At 45.1% G+C, this 17134-nt stretch overlaps 1 protein-coding gene across 1 annotated transcript in view; it reads right to left on the reverse strand.

Moving 5' to 3' along the window:
- Positions 1-7205: 7205 nt before the first annotated feature.
- The window catches only part of SV2C (synaptic vesicle glycoprotein 2C), a 182042-nt gene continuing 172113 nt past the window's right edge, over positions 7206-17134 (reverse strand). The window contains exon 12 of the mRNA XM_007461601.1: positions 7206-7389. Coding sequence (XP_007461663.1) covers positions 7206-7389 — 184 coding nt within the window. The remainder of the gene's footprint in view (positions 7390-17134) is intronic.

Raw genomic sequence — 17134 nt, forward strand, 5'->3', positions numbered from 1 at the left:
AAAAAAAAAGAAAATATCAATATCCGTGGTGTGAATATTCCCACCATGGCTGATTTCAAGCTACAAAGGTGATGTCACTGACCTGCAGTTGGGAAGAGGTGCTCAGTAGCCCAGCATCACGGGGTTTTTCTCCCATACAGACACAATAGGTGTCGATTACCTCAAGGGCATAGATAATACTAAAATGGAGTAAAATAATTAGAAAGTGATGAGTTTAGAATATTTATTACCTTTGTTTCTAAATATAATTTAATTGTACTTTCACATATTTTAATTTTTCATAATGGCTGTTTCTCAACCATTTTTGGCTCACAGAATTCCTGAAATGATGGGCTCTGAGGAACTGGTTTGCACCTGCTTTGGCCCATCCCTGGCTTTCGACGGCTTGGCCCCTGTGAGCTGCTCAGCCAGTCACTCTCCAGGCACCTGAAAGCTGTTTAGGACCCAGCAGCTGCTTAGAAGCACCCCGGCTTCTGGGTGGGCCACTAGCCGGTGTTAAACCCCGTGCGGGTCTGAACAGAGGGCTGAGGGCTGCTTTCTCTCCCTCTTGGTTCTGGGCACTCTTGGCACAAAGTGAGCACGGAGGCGGCAGGGTAGGCACAGAGCGGGCAACCTTTGCAACCTCAGCAGTTAAATCTGAGTGGAAGGCACCTGTTGGCCTTCTGCACCAAGTATGGCCCTCGGCAGGCACGGAGAGGTGTGTCCACTCCCCCTGGTCAATGAATTCCGGGACCTCGCTGCGGGCCTCCTTGCCTTCCAGGAGTCAAGCATCGAGCTCTAAGACTTCTGCCTCAGAGACGGCTCAGACCTCATGCCAGGGGTGCCCATCCCATCAGGCGCAGCAGTCGGGAAGGAATTGGAAATCTCGCCCAGCACGGGGAGTTGTGTCAAAGCCAATGGTCTAGGGCTTCCCTGGTGGCGCAGTGGTTGAGAGTCCGCCTGCCGATGCAGGGGACACGGGTCCGTGCCCCGGTCCGGGAAGACCCCACATGCCGCGGAGCGGCTGGGCCCGTGAGCCACCAGCGCGTCCGGAGCCTGTGCTCCGCAACGGGAGAGGCCACGACAGTGAGAGGCCCGCGTACCGCAAAAAAACAAACAAACCACAGCTCCTGCACCCACTCCCCCTTTCCCCATTCCCCCTCCCCTGGGCCTCCCCAGCAGGCAGCAGCACATTCCTTAGTCCCAAGGGCCCTAGCAAGCTAGTCCCCGTATACTGCTAGAGTCAAGAGGAGACAAGAGGACAGGAGGTGGGGGAGCGGAAGGGAGAAAGGAGGTGAGTGGGTTTTGCCAGTTGGAGGTAAGGAGGAGAAAGCCAGGGGCAGAAAGGAAGTCTCGACTCGAGGGGAGGGTGGAGGGGCACTGACAACCACCTTCTCTCTGCTCTGCCCCTCAGGCCCCAGCACCCAAAGGTCTTTTGCAGCTTTGAGACGCTTTACCATGCACTGGTTTTAAACTGAAATCTGAAAAGCGCCTGCCACTGACTGTCAGAACCTGTTTTCTGGGTGGCTTATCTGCTGTGACTTCGTCACAGGTCTTCAAACACAGAAAGGAAACACCCTGGGAAGCTGAGGCCTGAGGACGTGGCAGCAGCTGGGGGATTTGCTGACTCTGCTCCGGATAGGACTCCAGCCACTGCCTGCTCTGAACAGACTTCCCAGCCCCCGCCTCTAGTTTCAGGCCACAGAAAGAATGCCCCAGAAGAAACTGGGACTTTAAAACTGAACACCTCTATTTTATGCATTCACTTTGCTGTATAGCTGAAACTGACACAGCAGTGTAAAGCAGCTATACTCCAATTAAAAATAAAATGAACACCTCTATAAAGATGGGGTGATCTCGGCTGCTGATTCTTTAACACCTTAGCTTGGTTTCCCGCCAGGATATTTAAAGAGATAGCACATGTATGGCTCCGTTTTTCTCATTTTCCAAGTATGTACTAGTTAGTAGTCCCTCCAACAAAGGCTAAGCAATTGAGGGGCTTTCTCCTCCTGTCAAAGATATTCCCAATTTCTGAGTAGTTCCTGCTCTGCCCATGGTAGGCTATTCCTTCTTTCTTTCTTTCTTTCTTTTTTTTTTTTAACATCTTTACTGGAGTATAATTGCTTTACACTGTTGTGTTAGCTTCTGCTGTATAACAAAGTGAATCAGCTATGCATACACATATATCCCCATATCTCCTCCCTCTTGCGTCTCCCTCCCACCCTCCCTATCCCACCCCTCTAGGTGGACACAAAACACCAAGCTGATCTCCCTGTGCTATGCGGCTACTTCCCACTAGCTAGCTATTTTACATTTGGTAGCGTATATATGTCCATGCCACTCTCTCACTTCGTCCCAGCTTACCCTTCCCCCTCCACGTATCCTCAAGTCCATTCTCTACGTCTGCGTCTTTATTCCTGTCCTGCCCCTAGGTTCTTCAGAACCTTTTTTTTTTTTTTTTAAGATTCCATATATATGTTTATTTCTTTTAAATTTGGGAAAATAACACTTTGTGTTTATGGGGCGGGGGTAACAACAGGTAATGGGGATCAAGATGAGGACCCCCCATTATAGATGCTTTCTCTTTCATTCTCCCTGTTTCCCTGCCCTTATTTAAGTCCTGCAAAGGGTTAACTACCTACACACAGCACAGTGCCTCAACCTAGCACATGCAAGTTATTCAATAAATATTTATTGATGAGATGATATGAGATGACAAGAGATCAGGGGATGTTCTGCCCAGCTCTTTCCTCCACCTGGTGCTGTTAGCCTGAAACTATGGCCCATGAACTGTATCCTTGTCACTCAAAATCCTGAGATTACTAAACTGGATCAAGGTCTTGGTTGAGCAAGACAGAAGTCAGCCCTGGCAATGGCTGTGCCTGGGTGGTGAGACACCATTGATAGGAGGAATGGTCAATATTTAGAGCAAAAGAACATCACGTGGAGAACTGTCACTCCACACCTGAAACAATGAAGGGACACGCAACACACCTAGAAGACACTTACAATTCTGTCTACATCACAGATTGTGAGAGAAGCTTTACTCAAAACACACTTTGCTTGGCAGAAACATAAACTGTAAGAAATGTGTAGTCCATTTCAGAGTGCCCTACTGTGTAGGTTTCTTTCCATTGTGGCAACTTGACTGTTGTTTCTGTACGTTTGTACCTTGACTGAGTTCAACATGATATGGGGGTTCATGGAAAACCAAACATACAGCCAACACACCCTTAACAATCAACGGACTGTCTTTCCGTGATACCAGGTGAAGGCCAAATTCAGACATTTCCGGCTTCAGAGCCTTGAACGCATGAACAAGTGAAGTGCATTACTGAAGAAATAGGTAGAGGCCATTTTGATATTAAGCAGAGAAAAAAATGGAGAATATCATATTCTGTTGTGATAGGCAGAGGGAATCAGAAGCTATTCCCATGGAATGCTTTCGAAATGATCCCAGGGCTGAGAAAATCTCTGCCCTAATCTCTTCATTGGAACCTTCTCAACATCTTGGACTCTCCCTTTGGTCACTACATGTCTTTTCCCACCTCTCTCTTGATATCTCAAGACATCCAGAAAAGCAGCTACACAGTTTGGTGCAAACGTGAGCTTAGGCTTGGTGAGATTTGTAAGTGAAGGTGCATTTGCCAACTCAGGTGAAATCACTTTAAAACTCTGCTTCTGAAGGCCTAGGTCTGCATAAGGCCATGCTTCAAGAATAAAATGGAGTAGAGTCAGGAGAGCTATGGAATGCAGCCTTTGTGACAGGACTGTGATCAGAGAGTTTTCTAACTGTCTGCACCCCTACAGGGTGGGGCCCTTTCCTTGGCAGGCGCTGGGAACTGTCAAACCAGCAGTAAAAGGAGATAACACTCAGGGTCCTAGGAAGCTGGCCGCACAAACAACACGGGAACCACGCTCTCGCCTATCCCACAGGGGCTTCCCAAACAACTTCCTGAGCTCTTGCATGTTTATCTATTTCCTAATTTTTCAGTTTCTGAACTCAACCTATTTGGTGCTTGCAAAGAAGAGCTTAGCATAAGAGGAAGATAGTAAGATGAAACTATTTTCATGACGATCCTCTAGAATCTTAGACTAGTCCCAGTAGCAAACTAGTCCCAATCCACAGATGGGAAAACTGGGGACCAGAGATGTTCAATGACCTACATTCTCCTCAGCAAGATCTGGGTCTCATTATTGGTTAGTGGGGGGATTTGGGCGAGGACCCATATATCTCAACTCCCAGCATCAGTCTTCTGGGTGTAAGATGACCACTAGCTGCTGGGTTTGGCTTCCAAGGCAGCGAGATTAAATGAGAGGAGGTTAAGACAGGAGGGTAAGACCCATTACTGGGGGTGTAATGTATAGGACTTTCAGTTTGGAGCAGCTGGATTTTTTCCTACTGAGAGGACCAGTGATAATAACAGGATTCTGGAGCATTCTGGATTGATTCAAAGAGCTATTAGGAAATTTTAAATAGAAAAGGAGTTGGAAATATAGGAGCCAGTGGGAGTGTTTCCTAGGCTTTCATTTGCGCACATGCTCTCATTTTCTTTCTGCTGCAGGTGAAATGAGTTGCTGGCTGCACGTCCGTGTGCCAACAGCCTGCTGCACTGATAGAACTGGGAGTTTCTGTTTAATCACATGGCTCTATCTTAATCCTGCTGACCCCAGAACAAGCTGGACAGGCCACACCACATACTTTGGGAAGAACTTGAGCTCTCTTACGGAAAATGACGGTGATGGGGACAACGAGAAGGAGGCAGGGAAACTGCAGGAAAAGTGGAAAAGGTGGTGACCAAGAAGGTTTGTGACCACAGACTGTCCAGGAGATTAGAAGAGATCCCTCTTGGGCCACCTGGGAGGCTTGGATTAAGTGACAAGAAGGTCAAGAAAGGTCATTCTGAAGGGGATGCGTGGTGGCAGGTCTCATCAAGTGCGGTTCTGCTGGTTTATCCCATTCTGACCTAACCCGGGGTTCAGATAAAATACTACGTAAACCGTGCTCTGGATATTTGACGCATTTAGAACCACAACAGACATTTGAGACATTTCTAAAAGTAAAGACAGTCCAGTAAGCAAAGTTAACTGCTGCTGAAGATCTACAGACAGCAATACCCATGCACGTTTCTCTTCATCTTTTGAATGGGTTGGCGGAGATACACACTACTTTTGCAGTTATTATCACACATGCTACATTCAACCAAAAAACCTGGCTCAGGTCCCCAAATGCGTCTTTTTTAAGAAGAGAAATCAAGGGGTAGGTAGGTGAGGAAATGAGTACGAATGGAAGAGCATACAGAATATATTCGGGGGTTGTCGGACTGTCATCTTCGTTTGCCGATAATATTCCAGGAGGCAGAGGTGAAAAAAAGTTCTGTTTCTTTCCTGCTTTGTTGGTATTGTTCTAATAGGTCTCGTCTAGTCTTTATTGATTTTCCTTCTTCCTGCCACCTTTGCAGTTTGGGGTTTGAGTTTTCCTGATGCTCTGGCCCTGAGCCCGCATCCCCAGGGAACCACCCTCATCCGGCCAGCCCCCGACACCAGGCTGCCCCCCTGTACAGGCCTGAATTACTTCAAGGGAGAGTCAATTAATGGCTTCTGTTCATGAAAGAAGCTTTTCACAGAGCCTGAACTCTGCTGTCTGGAGCTCTCGGAGGATCAGGCGGAAGGGGAGAGAGAGGCGGAGTGGTCTGTGGGGTTAAGACATCTTTGAATGTAATGACTATTGGAAACAAAGGCTCCCCCTTCCTGGAGGCCCCAGGGCCGTGGCCTGTTGGAAACGCCTACAATAAGTAATAAGGATAACCCTCTAACAAGACATAGAGAGTTTTAAAAAGGACTATTGTTTTAATATAGGATTTATTCCTGGCTGCTGGTCATCACTGCAAGTCTACCTGGAGGCTTCAGATTTCAAAGATGAGTAAAAAGGACCAGCGTGGAGGAGGGGCAGCCCCAAGGGTGAGAAGGTCACAGAGCTGACAGCCGTGGGAATGTCCTGCCGACCTCTCTCTTCAGGCCCAGGCAGACTCCAGAGGTAACATGAGCAGCCAGACCCACCAGGAGATGCTGCCCTTGTCTGCCCTAGGGCCTCTTGGAGCACAGCAGGCTGTGATTTCACACAGAGGCAGCAGCCAGGAACACACTGACCAGTGCACCGGCGTAGCCAAGCCATGCGCATTGGTAGTAGGAAGTCCAATGTCAACTCCCCAGGGGTACCGTCCCTCAGGAAACCGGTCCCCTCGAGGTATCGTTTGGCATTTACAAACGGATTTAGGTGTGACTTTGTTCCTCATTTTCAATTTACAACCACTCAGATGACTGACAATCTCTAGACGAGAGAGTTTGGGTGAAGGGCAGACTCAGGTGGGCAGACCCAGTTAGAAAGTGGCTTTTTTCCCTTGAATCTGCTACCTGGCAAGGTCAATGGCAGCTGGGGGTGGGGTGGCGGGTGGTGATGAATGTCGGTCCACGATCCCCCTGAGCTCTGACTTTCTAATATTCTGAACCACATGCCGCAGTCACAGACATAATTATAGGCCCCTTTCCTCGTACTTTTCAGAAGTTTCACGGGGGGCTTTCTGGCAGAAGTCCTGCTCGTGCAGCTCAGAGATCTTTGCTGCCAACAGCAGAGCCCCTAATTTTCTTGTCAGCAGAGACAGTCACATTAACTGTCAAGCCTGAAAGAGCCCCACCCAGATCTCTTTGGTGTCACGTGGTGTTTTTTTTTTTTTTTTTAAAGGCCCTGCTGTAACAGCAAGAATTGCTGGGTGTCCTTTTCTAAGTAAACAGGAAATATCACTCTGTTTGAAAAAAAAAAAAAGAATCCCTCTCCTCAGCACAAATGCGATAATACGCCAACTTATCTTTCCCATGAATGTTGAATTAGGAGCAGCCCAGCCCTCTTCTTAGCTTCTGAACCTTCAGCGAGCAGAATCTCCGGAAGGCCCGGCTGACCAGCACGTTTAAAAAATTCTTCTACTGATTTCTGGGAGGCAGTAGCATCACAGTTAGGAAAGACAACGATGCATGAAAAAAAACAAACAAACTGCAAAATCACATTTAAGGGGAGAGATGGCACGCATCTAAATTTTAGTCGCAGCAAGAATTAGTGTTTTGGTATTTGACCGCTTTTCTATATCTGAAAAAGCTGGAGCCTTGAGTCAGTCGGGAGAGTTGACACGGGGCAGCAGAAAGAAACACAGGATGGATGGCTTTTTTTCCCATTACATCAGGACCTGGGTTCGTGTGTCAGGCAGGCGCAACCCCACCAGTCCTCCACACACGAGCACGGTGGAGGCCAGCAGGATGGGGATTGCTTTGGTGATGCTGACCAGGGAGCCGAATATTAAGTTTCCGAGGACGGCCGCTGCTTTGCACAGTGCATTCAAGAAACCAAAGCCTGTTGCCCTGCAAAGGACAGAGATATGGACAAGGTTGAGAAAGTGTCTTCCAAGAGTCCAACTTTAGACACAAATGTCTTCTAGGATAATTTGCAAAGATCTTCAAGTAGACTGTTTTGTATGTCCTTAGAGCAAGTAATCAAATATTTGTCAGCACATTTGCAAGTAGAGAACCCCAGCTGTTGGTATTGTTCCTTCAGCCCTCTGGTGACTTTCTTGCCACCTCAACTGATTCTTATTCTGCCCATGAGTTTATCGTGAAGAGAAAGAGAAAGGACATTTCAGGGAGTCAGAAAAGTTACATTAAATTAAAATGTATGATGATGTATTTCTTTAAATTTTACTTTTTACTCCCCATTTCCTCTTAGCTTAATTCGTGTGTGAGGTTTTAAATACTTAAAGTGCATGGAACTTTCAGAGAAAATCGGGGATGACTGGGCTGTACTTGCATCATTCTGGTACCATGGAAGTGAACTATCATACTCCTGTCCCAAATGTTTTTGGTAGCGGGCAGAAACTGAACCCTGAGCTGGGTAGCCACCAACGAGCTAGTGACACATTTCTTACACCCTCACCAGAGTCCTAGGTGGAAAATTAAGCCCAAGACAATATTACAGAGGAAATCAGATTGTAGGCCCATAGAAGATCTTGTTTAACTCTGCTGACATATAATATGTGCAGGTGGTATATGAATAAGACACATCCCATTTCTTAAGACATTCTTTGGAAAAGAAAAATTTTACTATCTTTATGGGTGTTGAATGTAATTTTACTGTGGTTTTCTAGGCAAGAAATTTAATTTTGTTCATAAGAGTACCGATACTGCCGACATCATGAGATAATATGAATTTCCTCTGCCTTTATGCCGGCTCCCTGTTTTTCGCCCGTCACCGGGTATATGTGTGTAATAAAGGCACATTGAATGCAGGGTTAACTGTTGGATACCTTTATCCCCCTCCAGAGGGAAATGCATTTTATATACCGTAAAATGCAGTACTCAGTACACATCTTTCTTTGATTGATTTGTAAATTTGTTTAGTGTAGGTTTTCCTTTGGCCAGTCAGAACAACTACTCTTCACGACGTATGCTATTCCTAGTGATATTTTCTACAATGTGTAGATATTTACTGTGGGTATTATCCAGTCATTCCCCTTCCCATACCATAAGAAAGGAATAAGCACTCCTCCTGTGCTGTAGGAACCGAGCCATTGATCTTGCTGGTGAGAACAGACCTAAGAAACGGCAGCATGCACTGCCTTTCTTTTTTGGCCAAGACACCTAGAAAGTCGAGTAAGTGGCCTCTGCAGTGTTGCAAAGTTGCCAACTGTTTGGATCTTGGAAGGGGTGTAACAGAATCTCTGATGGAAAAAACAGGAACTTCTTGAGAAGAGGGTAAGCTCATTCTGTATTCTTCCTCTTCTTTTTGGTTTGTTTTTAAAGAAAGAGACTAATAATAGCAACAACCACCAGAAAGATAAGGAGATTTAATGTACTGATAACTATTTTCAAATGAAATTGCTTGAGGTTACACACCGGGTACCATAGAAGACTTAAGCAGAATGACATCATCATCTACCCCACCCCCACCTCCATGGAGAGGCCAGGAGGCCAAACTGTCTATTTTTTTTTTTTTTTCATTAAAAGACTTTTTTTGAGCAGTTTTTGGGCTCCAAAAAATTGAGTGAAAAGAAGAGAGAATTTCCATATAGCCCCTCACCTTCCACCCCTATTATTAACATCTTAGTATGGCACATTTGCTACAACTGACGAGACAATATTAATATATTACTGTGAACTAAAGTCCATAGTTTACATTAGGGTTCACTGTGTCGTGTATTCTATGGGCTTTGACAAACGTATAATGACATGTATCCACCATTATAGCATCACACAGAATAACAGTTTCACGGCCCTAAAAATCCTGGCAGCCACAGATCCTTTTACTATCTCCAGTTTCACCTTTTCCAGAATGTCATATAATTCAAATTATATAGTATGCAGCCTTTTCAGATTGGCTTCTTTCACTTTTTTTTAAACTACATTTTAGTTTCTAGATTCTAGAGTCATAAATTACCCAATGCATCTTATGGTAGTGAGATAAGCTATATTGTTCTGGGGAAAATGGCTAGTGTGTACGTTGCTGATAAGCGAAAGGGAAACATTCTGTATGAAGAAGTCTCTTGATGACAAGACTTCAGAATGAGCCATGAGGAATTTACATCTGGGTTAAAATAACCATATTTTGCCAAGCTATAAACCTCAGGTACAACTCAGAACAGGGTATAAAATACAGTCAGTTATCTCCTTTCATTACCGAAACTATAACAGAGGAACAGACGACTTCTTGAGATCTCCAAGCAGCAATAAGAGAGATGCATCAGGAACATCTGGTGTCTGAAGCCGCTAAAAAGTACGATCAAATTCTAATTTCTTAAGAATCTCCGTTTTCATTTATCAAGCAGCGGCAGTTCTTCAGACAATATTCTGGTGTGGCTACAAAGCACACAGCCTCCTTAAATTAGTGTGGGCATTCCAGAAAACATGACTGTCCTTTCCTTGGATAAGTAAATTATTTCTTCAAATAGTTGAAGCTGGAGGGTGTGATTTTCTACACACAGGAGACACAGTTGTATTAGAAAAATTATTCTCAAAGCGGTTCTCCCTTGGGGTTATGTGTTTATCAGTAAACAAGCTTTTAGTTCATTTATTCCCTTGTTCTTATTTAAAGGAAGGTCATGAACTTCTGCAGACATCCTAAGCACAAGTCACTTTGTGCTCATCAAGGCCTTGGAGGGTGGAGAGCTCAGAGCTGGCAGAGCCCGACTGGACTTACTGACTTTCCAGCAGTAGGAAAAGCTACTGCATTTTTTTTCCAGACCAAAGATGTTCTGTGTCTTCTCTTAACCAACAAGCACCCAAGAGGAAGAATGCAATAATCTGTTGTCTTTTTACAAGTTCCATCCCTTGTTCCCCTACCTCTCCAGCCAGACTCCTTTGTTTTCAATTCTTGCTGAACCTATTTATTGAAATCTTTTAAAGGGAAATTCTTTTCCCAACAGTACCCTGTGACTGTAGCAGCCCTGTTCCCCATTGCATTAAGGTGACCCTTCTCCCTGCACCATTAACTCCCTCTGATGCTGGTGCAGGCAGCTGGCTTGCTGCAGTGCTTAGGCTCAGCTGATGGGCGATGGGGCCACCAGAGGATACCCTCACCACAGCTGCACTGTGGCTTCTCCTCCAGGGCCTTCACAATGCAGTGGGTTCTAGTGCATTTATATCGTTTTATACTTTAGTTGGTGGCCAGGAGGGCTTCCCGGGTAGCGCAGTGGTTAAGAATCCACCTGCTAATGCAGGGGACACGGGTTCGAGCCCTGGTCCAGGAAGATCCCACATGCCGCGGAGCAACTAAGCCCGTGCGCCACAACTACTGAGCCTGTGCTCTAGAGCCCGCGAGCCACAAGTACTGAGCCCACACGCCACAACTACTGAAGCCCTTGTGCCTAGAGCCTGTGCTCCACAACAAGAGAAGCCACCGCAATGAGAAGCCCGCTCATTGCAACTAGAGAAAGCCCACGTACAGCAACGAAGACCCAATGCAGCCAAAAAAAAAAAATACAAATTAAAAAAAAAAATTGGTGGCCAGGAAAAGGAGACTCCATTCTGGATAGTGAGGATAGTTTTGCCTTCACAACCAGCCTCGTTCTTATTTGGTTTTTCTGACTTCAGTGCAGGGTCAGCCCTAGGTTTTTTGAGGCTCCTGGGGAGACGAAAGGGTCACTGAATAATGGCAGCACTTAGACAACGCCTGACACATGGTACATATGCTGGTGTTAGCCATTGTTTGAAACACTAGCTGAAATATCTGCCCCATCAACTGATGAAATTAGGAAAAGAAATTAAATGTTACATTTTGAAAAGGCCTGAAATTGTGCAGAGTGTAGATCCAGACTCAGCTCATGGAATTTACCTGTTAAAGGGTAAAGTGTGAGCATTCTTTTGGTCTAGTCTAAGCTCTGGAAATGAACCTTTTCCAGACAACTCAGTTAAGTCATTGGCAGAAGTTACTTTAGCATGGGACATTTTGGAAAGTACAGGCAGTCCTAAAATCAGAAATACATGTGATCTAAAGATTCATCTGGGAGTCGGCTATTTAAAACACAGAATGAATTTAATTTTTCTCATAGAAACAATAATACAAATGATGGCTAGCTTCCCAGATTAATCTAAAAAAGCTATTTTAACACTGAATCCATCTGAGCAATTGGACTACAATGCTGAGAGCACTAGAAACCCCTTGAATATTTGTCTAATAAGCAAATTGGTTCTTAATATAGTTCTAATACACATTCTCCTATGCATTTATTTATTTATTAACAATCATTCATTAAGCATCTATTATGTGCCTAACACTGCACTAGGTACCAGGGACCCCAAAATTAATAAGATGAAGTCTCCTTTTACACTAAGATAGGTGCAGAGAGACCATGATAACACAACATGCTAAGTCCATTAATAAAGATACCCACAGGCTACTACGGGGGCATAGAGGATGTGAAGTGATCTCTCGCTGTGCGTGGGGACAGTTGAAGAAAGGCTTCTCAGAGGGGATGGATGAGAATAGAACTGGTCTTGAAGGAATAGGAAGAGCTTGCAGGTGAGGATGGAATGTGGACAAAGGTGTTCTCTGGCCCTCAAAATACCCTCACATCTCTCTAAAGTATCTCCGTGGTACCCCACTCAGGTGTACCTTAGACATCTTCTCCAAAACCTTCCTGAGTGCCAAATGACCTGCCTCCCTCCAGCCCCCAAACAAGTTTCCCATTTCCTCCTGCAGCGGTTCTCAACTTGGGGTTAGAATAGCAACCTGGTTGAACTAGGGTGCAGACATGTGTAACCACAGCCTCACCCAGCCGTGCGCAAAACATCACTTGTGGAGCTTTTAAAACACAGTGATGTGGTCATACCAATGCCTAGGGCCATGCTCCCAGAACTGCTGACTTTACTGCTCTACTGGGAGTCGAGGCATTGGTATTTTTTAGAAGCCCTGTGTGAGTCTAAGGGGTATCCAGGGCTGAGCACTCTGCAATTCTCCCAGAAATACCTACACTTTGGAATTGATTTCGATTTACTGTTATATACAAAATGAAATTACAAAAGCAAAACATCCGCTCCAGCCCTCCAACAAATGGTTTTCAGTTCTGAATTTCCTTTAGTGTGCTTCCAATCATATCTATATTTTTGCAAATCACAGGATTTCTACAACTTTGCTTTCTGCTTTCCCCCCAATCATTCCCAAAGCCGTTTGTTTGCGTTTTATTTAAAACGACATGATTTAGCACATAACCATTATTTCCGTAAACATACCACTGGATAATTAGAGCTTTCTAAATTTGGAGGAACATAAATGAGATTGCCATGAACACCTTCATATATAGGACCTTCTTTGTTTGGATGTGTTCATTAGGGAATATCATGCAGTACAACACAGCCAAGGGAAAATGTTCACGATATGGTGTGGGGAGACCGAGGGCAACCAGGAACACTGAGGCCCACAGGAGAGGAATTCACTCCAACCTCTTTTCTTTCCCCTCCCCGGGCCTGCTGTCTTATTTACTCAACTTTGCGCAGCTCATTTTCACTAGAGGCAGTTTCTCACCTAACCTGCCTCATTTCCTTTTCTTCCAACTCTTGGTTGGACTCTGGGCAGCCGTGAAAACTCTCCCTGCTGGATCAGACCTCCTTCCTGCTCCCCTCCTAAGGGTTGGCTTGTACCAACCGCAAGGCTCTCCTGTCAGGGTTTAGCCTTATTTAGATCCTGGCCTGTGTAGCCTTTTACATTCACTCATTGCAACTTGCTTCAGGGCTGGCACAGGGATGAATAGGATACTTGTGAAATGAACTAAGGAATTTTCTGATATCTTCAAAATACATTGGAAGTATATTTCTGTAATGGGTAGTTTTTTAAATCAACATTGTTAATTTTACTATTCAAATCTTTATATCTTGTTTTGAATTTTATTTTATTTATTTTTTCATACAGCAGGTTCTTATTAGTTATCTATTTTATACATATTAGTGTATACATGTCAATCCCAATCTCCCAATTCATCCCACCACCACCCCCCCGCCACTTTCCTCCCTTGGTGCCCATACGTTTGTTCTCTACATCTGTGTCTCAATTTCTGCCCTGCAAACTGGTTCATCTGTACCATTTTTCTAGGTTCCACATATATGCGTTAATATACGATAAGTAATGGGCATTTTTAAAGAAAACTGAAACATAGTCAATTTACAATGTTGTGTTAGTTTCTGGTGTACAGCAAAGTGATTCAGTTATACATATTCTTTTTCATTTTCTTATTAATTTACTTATTTATTTATTTACTTATTTATTTATTTATGGCTGCATTGGATCTTCATTGTGGTGCACGGGCTTCTCATTGCAGGGCTCAGTAATTGTGGTGCATGGGCTTAGTTGCTCCGTGGCATGTGGGATCTTCCCGGATCAGGGATTGAACCCGTGTCCCCTGAATTGGCAAGTGGATTCTTAACCACTATGCCACAAGTGAAGCCTGTTTTTCATATTCTTTTCCATTATGGTTCATTACAGTATATTGAGTACAGCTCCGTGTGCTATACAATAGGACCTTGTTGTTTATCTATTTTATATATAGTCGTTTATATCTGCTAATCCCAAATGTAATGAGCATTTTAGTGGACATTAGTTGGTCCATGTTTATTTATTGATGCCAGACTATTATCTTGCTTTTGTGGAGGAAAAATCCCTAGTTTCACATTCTGAAATCAGGACAGACTGAATTCAATTGCTTTCAGATCTTCAAAGGAAGAGAAAATTTGTCTCATCTAAGCAGTGGTTATAGGTGTGTGGTCTGTGTGTGTCCTCCTTAATTTGGGAAGATGGCATCCTGCAAGCAGGGCTTTTCTTACTCACAAACAAGTGGAGGACTTACTTTCAGTTTTGAGCCCATAGGAATCCCTGGGCCCAAAGTGGGCTTCCAACTCCCTCCCTCCCCACAACCATCAAGGGTCATCCTATTGCTTGTTCCTGTTGAAATGCAAATATATTCAGGTCAAAATGGAAGCCTTTGTGTCTTATCACTTATCTGATAAACCTCCCTAGGAAGTGAGTCCCTGGGCCAGGGTAAATGATGACAGAATGAAAGTGAGCCCTGGGAGGCAACCTGGAGTTCGTCTAAGGCCATGGTTGATGGACACGGCTGTATATCCCAAACACTGTGTGAGCTTCTTAGAAACTGATTCCCAGAGGCCCACCCCAGACCTACTGGGATGGTTCTATATGTCACAGACTAGGTATGCCCGTGCTGGGAGCCGCACCGAAGGGTCATTACGTCTGGGTTTGATGCTAAGGGATCCAGGGCAAGTTACTTTCCCCCGTCTGTGGCTCCTTTTCCTCACCTGAAAATGGAATAAAACTACCTACCCCTGTAGGGTTGGAGAGAGGATTAAATAAGGTTAAATGAGATAATCTGAATACTCAGCACTGCGCCTGACTCACCCATTCATTTCTCAGATGAGAACACCAAGCTCCACAAAGGTTCAAGGACTAATCTAAAGTTACCCAGCTGCTTTCTGGTAGCGTCCATACCTGAATTCAGGTTTCCTGCACATTGCTGACGGAGAAGCAGGACGAGAGGAGGTAGATGTCTCCAACAGGCAGTGCTGAATGGGGAAGGGGGAGCTGACAGTTGCAGGCTCTGGAGGACACAGGCCGTGCATGGACAAAGTGCAAGAGAGGGACACAGAAGGGCAGCCGGGGAGAACTGAACAGGAATGCTCCCTCACTCACAACTGGTCCAACTAGCTTACCTTGGAGAGTAGGGAGCCAGACCCCACACAGGGAGGAGGACTATCACCCATAACCAGCCGGATTGTGAAAAGCCTCTTTTTTTCCATCTTTCTATCTTATCGTCTATCAGTCATTCACCTGGAGTGCTGGTAGTGAATAAGGAAAACAAAGTCCTGCTCTCAAGGAGCTCACATTCTAGTGGGTGACAGACAGTAAACAAATGTACACCCTAACATCCTATCATCTTATGGTCTGGGAGGTAATTTGCTTTAAAAGTACATCAGTATAAAGATAAGTTGTCTCTATACCCATAGAATTTAAAACATGTTAATCAGGAATTAACAGGCCAGAGGTGATCACTTAGGGCTTTAACTACCATTTTAGAAATCTACATGAGAAGGTTTGTTAATGAACATGGAGATCAGTTTTCATTGGTGATATGAGTGCTTGATATGCAGTTGACTGGAATGTTCTGCCCTTAGCACGATGGATGGACAAGCATCCTCCAAGCCCCGCAACCTGGTGAAATGGTACCCTTGGTCCAGATTCCAGACTCTAGAGCCCACTGGTCCTGGACTCTGACACTTACAGGCATACTCTGCTGCCTGACCAGCCCCAAGTCTGGTGGTCCTGCTGTCAGCATGTCATGATGTCCATGGCACTTTCAGGCAAGGGCAGAGAGATGGACTTCCCTGGAGTCAAGAACGGGCTGTAGGACTGTTTTTGTGACCATCTGCACATTTGGTAGGATTTGCTGCCATTTAATACATCCCCTGGGGGTGAGGTGGTGGGTGAAGGGCCATATACTGCCCCCCTCAACTTTCCACTTCTAACTGCCAGAGACAAAAATGATCTGACATTTGCTGAATGGCCAAAGTGACTCAGGCCACATAAAATATAAACATATATAATGATACGGGCTCTAAAAAAAAAGAAAGCAGGGCAAGGGGAAATGGATGGAGTATAGGTTGGTTAGAAAAGATGACTGAATCAAAGATTCCTTCATCTCAAAATCTTTAAACAATAAGTGAGGTCTTTATCTTCATGGGCACAGATGGAGAATCTCCTCATTTTATATCTCAAACAACTGAGGCACAGTTACACTGAGTGGTCTTCCTGAGGTCACACAGCTGGCCGGTAAGAGATCCAGGATTAAAGAAATTCAGGTCTGAGCTCCCGGAAGGAATGGGGAACTTTTCTGTCTAAACAAACACAGTCCTAAGGGGAGGGGCTTAGGTTGGTTAATTCTGGGCAGATGTTTTAATTTTAGCTCCTCAAGGAAGAGGACCAAGCCAGAGCACTGGGTGACAGCAGGAGCTGCCCAGGACGAGCAGGGAACAGCAGGTGGGAACAATTGGGGGTTTATTTTCTCATCCTTTCTGAGGTCATATCTGAAACTGGGCATGTGTAAGGGCGGGGAGGAAGAAGGAAGCCAGTGGCCAGAGAAAGCCAGGAGCAGGTTGCTAGAAGAATCCCCGTGAGACAGGCCTGCTGGGCTGAGGGATTCTGTGCAGAGTCGGTGGCCAGTGGGGACAGCCTCGGTTTCATCACTTACAAGGTGGGAGCTCCTTGCCCTGAGCTCCATGGAGGAGGGGTAAGAATGGCTCTGGGCCATATGGGGATAGGAAGTGTGAGCCGGGGAGCTCCCAGCAGGAAGTCACTGCCTGGATGCAGAAAGACACGCAGGCTAGAACTCAGAACCAAAATGAACCAGAGCATGTGCTGCCTCTAGAGATCTTCCTTGACTTACTATGAGCTACATCCCTCCAAACCCATCATAAGTTGAATGTATCATAAGTCAGAAATGCATTTAATACCCCTACCGAACGTCATAGCTTAGCCTAGCGTCCCTTAAATGTGCTCAGAACACATACATTAGCCTGCGGTTGAACAAAATCATCTAATGCAAAGCCTATTTCATAA

Source organism: Lipotes vexillifer, unplaced genomic scaffold (assembly GCF_000442215.2).
Source record: "Lipotes vexillifer unplaced genomic scaffold, Lipotes_vexillifer_v1.1 scaffold779, whole genome shotgun sequence".
Taxonomy (NCBI): domain Eukaryota; kingdom Metazoa; phylum Chordata; class Mammalia; order Artiodactyla; family Lipotidae; genus Lipotes; species Lipotes vexillifer.